Consider the following 5,461-nt stretch of genomic DNA (forward strand, 5'->3'; position numbering starts at 1 on the left):
TACGATGCGAAAATGGCGGCTAATGTTATTATGAATTTGTCCAAACCCACAGAGTGCACAACCCCAAGAGTAAATGCCAATGTAAACTATGGACTTTGGGTGATAATGATGTGTCCACGTAGGCTCGTCGACGATAACAAATGCACTACTCTGGTGGGGGATGTTGACAGTAGGGGAGGCTGTGCATGTGCATGTGTGTGAGCAGGGAACATTCGGGAGATCTCTTTACTTTCTGCTAAATTTTGCTGTGAACACAGAATTTCTTTGCAACTTAAAGTCAATCAAAAAAATTCCTGCTTGGAAATCTAGAGTGGCTTCTCTTCTGCTGTGTGAACCCTGATGGATGCCATTGCCCACATCTGCGTCTGGATTACATCGGAAGAGACATTGTCGTGTCTGTGCCGCTGGACTGAGGAGGGGGAAGGGCAGTCAGGGGCGCGAGGCGCCTCCCTGCCCTCCTCCCAAACCTCCCAGTGACCCCCCCCCCCCAGAGTGGGGCTGCGTCTGACAAACTCTCCGAGCAGATGCAGGCACAGGAGGAGCCGCGGGGGCAGCCCCGCCTCTCACATCTGCGTCCCTGGTGGTTTATGTTCTGGTCTGTAACACTGTGCGAGGGAGATTGTTACTTTGCTGGCAGTAGTAAGTGGCAGCGTCTTCAGGCTCCAGGCTGCTGATGGTGAGGGTGAAATCTGTCCCAGACCCACTGCCGCTGAACCGCGAGGGGACCCCAGTTTGCAACGTGGATGCACGATAGATCAGAAGCTTAGGAACTTTCCCCGGTTTCTGCTGATACCAGGCTAACCACGTGTTAATGCTCTGACTCGCCCGGCAGGTGATGGTGACTCTGCCTCCTGGAGATGCAGACAGCGAGGATGGAGACCGGGTCATCTGGATTTCGCAGCTGGCTCCTGAGATGGGGCACAGAGAAACAAAGACCCACACGATGAATCGTGTCATAAGAGGACGCGGCTGGCGGGCCAGGCAGTACGGGGCGCGCTGGCTGAGTAATTTCCCAGTGTTCTCCTTCCTTACCTGGGAGCCAGAGCAGCAGGAGGCCCAGGAGCTGAGCGGGGGCCTTCATGTCCGTGCTGTGTCCTGACCGGGACTGGGTCCTGCACAGGGTGTGACGGGCCCATTAATCAGCGTTCAGGGAAGTGGGCTGTGCCCTAGGAACATGCAAATGAGCGGGGGATAGAGCATAACTGGGCACAGCCACAGGGCTGGGTTATCTCAAAAATGGTACAGGTGCAATAAAACCCCCAGTGTCCAGGTTCCACCAGAGCAGCATAAATTTGCCTCCAGAGCAGGTGTTTCTCCCTGGAGGGCCAAAGGGCAGAATCCGTCTGCTGTCCTGTGACTGTAGAGTCCTCTGTGTCTCTTTAAGACTCGTAACACATTTTTCTTACTGTCTCTCTAAGACTGCATCTGTCAGATATTACACAATCCCAGACACGCTAAGAACTTGTACAGGCCCCTTTTATTTGGTGCCTGCGGATGTTATTTAGGCCACGGAGATTCTTCTTTGCTCTAACGTCCTGATATTCTTGGCACAAGAAACTACCGTCCAGCCACGCGATGTGGGAGAAGAGGAATAAAGAAGTGTGGGTGTCATGGTGTGTAAGTGCCCAGGTATTGAGCATCTGCCGTTGCTAACGTGTCATCTCCAGCTAAGCCGTGTGTCCTCATCCATTCTGAGTGCTCTGTCCCACCAGGCAGCACAAGTGAAAAGCTGCCTAAGTGTGAAAAAAAACTTCTACTACCAGGTGGGGCAGCCAGAAGTTGTTGCCTACGTAAGTGTATTTATTCTAGAAATTAAGAATTAATAGGATTCTGAGAAATTATCACGAGATAAATATTGTTGTAATCCTCTTTGCTCTGTCAGGGCTGGGCTTAGCTGCAGGACTGGCTTTTTACAATTGCAGCACCCCGGTGCGGTGTCCCCCAGGAGTCCCAGGCCAGACCAGGGCAGCACAAGTTTGTCGGCAGAGAACATGTCTATCCCCGAGGGCCAGGGGACAGAATCAGTCTACTAACCTGTGACGAGAGTATTTGCTTTGCTGTCTTCGGGTTCTGTGACCCGCTTTTCCTGTTACCTCTCCATCTAAGACTTGGTCTGCTGAGTGGGACAAAAGCCCAGAAATCCAAAGAAATTCTACAAGGTCTTTACGTTTGTTGCTTACATATTTTTTAGGACAGAGAGTCCTCCTCTTTGCTCTGATTCCCTGATTTCCTTGGAGTGATAAATTATCAGCACAGAGAGAGAACCTAGGATGTCTACAGATTGTTCCGCTCAATATTCAAGAGTGTATTGATCAACACATGCATGTCAAGAACCTGCTGAGGCTGGAGGAAAAACTGCCTGAAAGTGTTACGGAGCGGTGGGTGGAGCCTGGGTGGCTTGGTAGGTTAAGCGTCTGACTCTTGATTTCAGCTCAGGTCATGGTGTCACAGTTGGTGGCTTCGAGCCCCGCGTCAGGCTCTGTGCTGACAGTGTGGAGACTGCCTAGGATTCTCTCTCCCCTCTCTCTCAACCCTCCACCAATTGTATTTTCTCTCTCACTCTCTCTCTCTGTCGACAATAAATAAATAAACATAAAAAGGTATTACAAGGAAAATTTGTCAGAGCTCACACAGGGCCAGAAAGAGTTATTGTGCGCACCAGTGAGAGTAGGAAACCTCACGATCACAGGGCATCCGGCTGAGTACTCAGGAAGTACTGTCTTGGTAGTGGGGCAAATTACCCCTGGACAAAATGTTCTTCCGGTCCTGCCGAACAAAACTTAAAAGCGAGACCCAAGTCTGTCAGACAGATGTAAGCCACAAGATTTGATATTTCAGCAAAAAAGATTAGCAACCTTAGCATTAGAAATTGTCTAAGATGTGCTATTATGAAAAAAAAAAATACTTGAAAAAAACATGAACAGAGAGAGCATCGGCGAACTGTGCGACACCTTCAAGCAGTCTGTTACATGAATAATTCGAGTCTTGAGAAGAGAAGGTGAGGAAGGAAGTATAAGAACCATTTTGAAAAAGTATTGGCAAATCTTTTTTTTCAATTTTAAGAAACCATTATCAGGGCTGGCACGATTAAAAATCCAGAATTAGCTTGAAACCATGTATTTGGTGGTTGAATACAGAAGTGCAAGGCAAATCCACCGAACTTCCTCCACGGTCCTGGTTGCGGAGAAGTTTCTAGAAGTTGAGTGGTCTGGGGAATGTCAAAAAAATTGCCTCCAAGATGAAAGCACATTTTCAGAGGTGCCTGACTGGCTCAGTTGGAAGAGCATGTGACTTGATCTCGGGGTCGTGAGTTCGAGCCCGGTGTTGGGTGTAGAGATTACTTAAAAAAAAATAAATAGACTTAAAAAATAAAACATATTTTCAGTAACTAAGAAACAGATTCCACGGCACGAAGTCCTCTTTAGATTTGAAGCCAATATATACTCATTTATTTAGAAAACTGTAAGGTTGCCTGTTTTGAGTGAGACCCAGAAGGGAAGGGCACTCTGCAGTGAGGGCTTCGGGCAGAGGACTTTATGACCCAGCAGCGCAGTGACGCTTAAAGTGCCTGTGGCAGACGGGGAGAGAGCATTTGGAGGCTTCAGAGAGCCCCAACAGGAGAAGCACAGTATGGACCTCGAGGGTATTAGAATAGTGCTCTGATCTCTTCACAGATAACAATTCCCTTTTTGAGATGGGCTCCTGGCTTGCTGTTAAGCCCTGGTAGAGACGACACGTTGTATATAGATCCTGCAGTAGCCACGTGACCTGAGCTGTCCTTACGAATTGAGTGGTAACCTACCAACAAGCCGTAATGTATGCACGCAGTATCCTGTCATCAGGTAGAAGTGGGATATACAGGCTAGGTAGGCCTTGAGGCAGTCCCCAGGGCTGGTGAGTTCTTCAAGCTCCCATGGGACCTACACTTGTGGAATTGCTCCCCTTCTTTCATTCTAACCCTTACGTGGATTCTCTTTAGACAGGTGACCATAGAAAATAATAATAATTCAGGCCCAGTATACACTGAATTTTTATGCAGTCCGGTTTTACGCAAGATGTGCCTAAATTCAGATCAAACGTAGAGTTTTGTAGCCTTGCAGACTACTTTAAGAACAGTTGGGGGAAAGCATGCAGGAAGAGCTTCATCTAGTGGGCAGGACTCAGAGTTGGCTTCTCCAGTCCGCTTTACCTCTCGTAGAGGTGAACTGAAGCAGAGTCTTCGCTCACTCAGCGGCAGTGATTAAAAGTGTGGTCACATGGTCAGAAGATTGGATAAAACAAGCCTGGGAGGTTGGTGACGAGAAGCTCCAAAGTAGAGTTTTATGAATGGATCTCTGGACCAGGCACTTGCTGTAAGGGTATTTGTGTCCTACGCAAGTGCTCGTGACAACACATGCCCTGCACGGGGAGCTCTCAGTTATCAGGCAGATGAGATGACCAACTCGGAGGGGGTCGGTTAGCCTGTTATGCAGACACCCCAGCGTTTATTCGTTGAGCTCGGGCATTAAGTGGCCATGGCGGCAAGGATGGAGGTGATGCACGGGCTCCGCTACATGGAATTCCCCTTACCAAGAATTAAATGGGTTTTCGGTTCCAGGTAATTGCCCAGCAAGACAAAGGAAGAGATCAGTACTGATTCCTGAACTCCCACTGTGGCTTCAGGGCCTGGGGGGTACTAGCTAGGCACTTGATGGCTCTATCGCCTTCTCTTTCCTTACTTTTTAAAGAAGGTGTATTTGTGGTAAATTCATTCTGCAAATGACTTAAGGTAAAAGTGATTGTGGCTAAACTGGAAAACAAATAAGCATCCCCTTCTGGGGAAGAAGGAGAACATGTCTGGAGTTTGCCTGGGATCGCTGCATCGTATCAGGTAGACGCACAATGCCATTGGACTTTAATTGGAAACATAAACATGGGCAGACAAGTGTTTTGGATGTTGGAGTACAAAGAAGTGGACCAGATTGCTTATGTGTCTGCTTAGCATCACTGCTTTGCCCTTCTACATTCTCATGGACACCACTTTCCAGAATCCCTTTCTCCTTGGCCCCAGATTTTGTCTGGTTAATAAAAGGTGCTTGTATAAGATCTAAAAACTGGAATAGCGCAGGAAACCCTTACCCTCCTACCGGTGTTGTGGGCCAAAGTGTGTGCAGCCCACAGATGAGCTTCCTGTAATTCTTGAGGTTTATCATGGCTTCTGAGATCTCTCGGGACTCGTCTTCTTTGAGCTGCTACTGAAATTATTCGTAGCAGATTTTCCATGATTCCGGAATCGCTTGATTCGAGGAACTCTGGAAGCGGCTTCCTTGACCTTTGCTCCTCAGACTGCCCAGTGAGTAACCCTACAACACCCGGGACTAAAACCAACGTACTTGGAAATCCTATGTGTGCATTTGTTTTCCCGGGAAAATTCCAACTCCATCTCTCTTTTGCTGTTCATATCATTAGTATAGATTTTGTA

The 5,461-nt window shown here is 48.0% G+C and overlaps 1 gene segment (V, D, J or C); it reads right to left on the bottom strand.

Moving 5' to 3' along the window:
* Positions 1 to 559: 559 nt before the first annotated feature.
* LOC122237377 lies at positions 560 to 1,107 on the bottom strand. The segment is given in 2 exon segments: positions 560 to 908; positions 1,033 to 1,107. Coding segments are annotated over 2 exon segments (372 nt in total).
* Positions 1,108 to 5,461: the final 4,354 nt, after the last annotated feature.

The sequence above is a fragment of the Panthera tigris genome, chromosome A3, assembly GCF_018350195.1.
Source record: "Panthera tigris isolate Pti1 chromosome A3, P.tigris_Pti1_mat1.1, whole genome shotgun sequence".
In the NCBI taxonomy this organism is placed as follows: domain Eukaryota; kingdom Metazoa; phylum Chordata; class Mammalia; order Carnivora; family Felidae; genus Panthera; species Panthera tigris.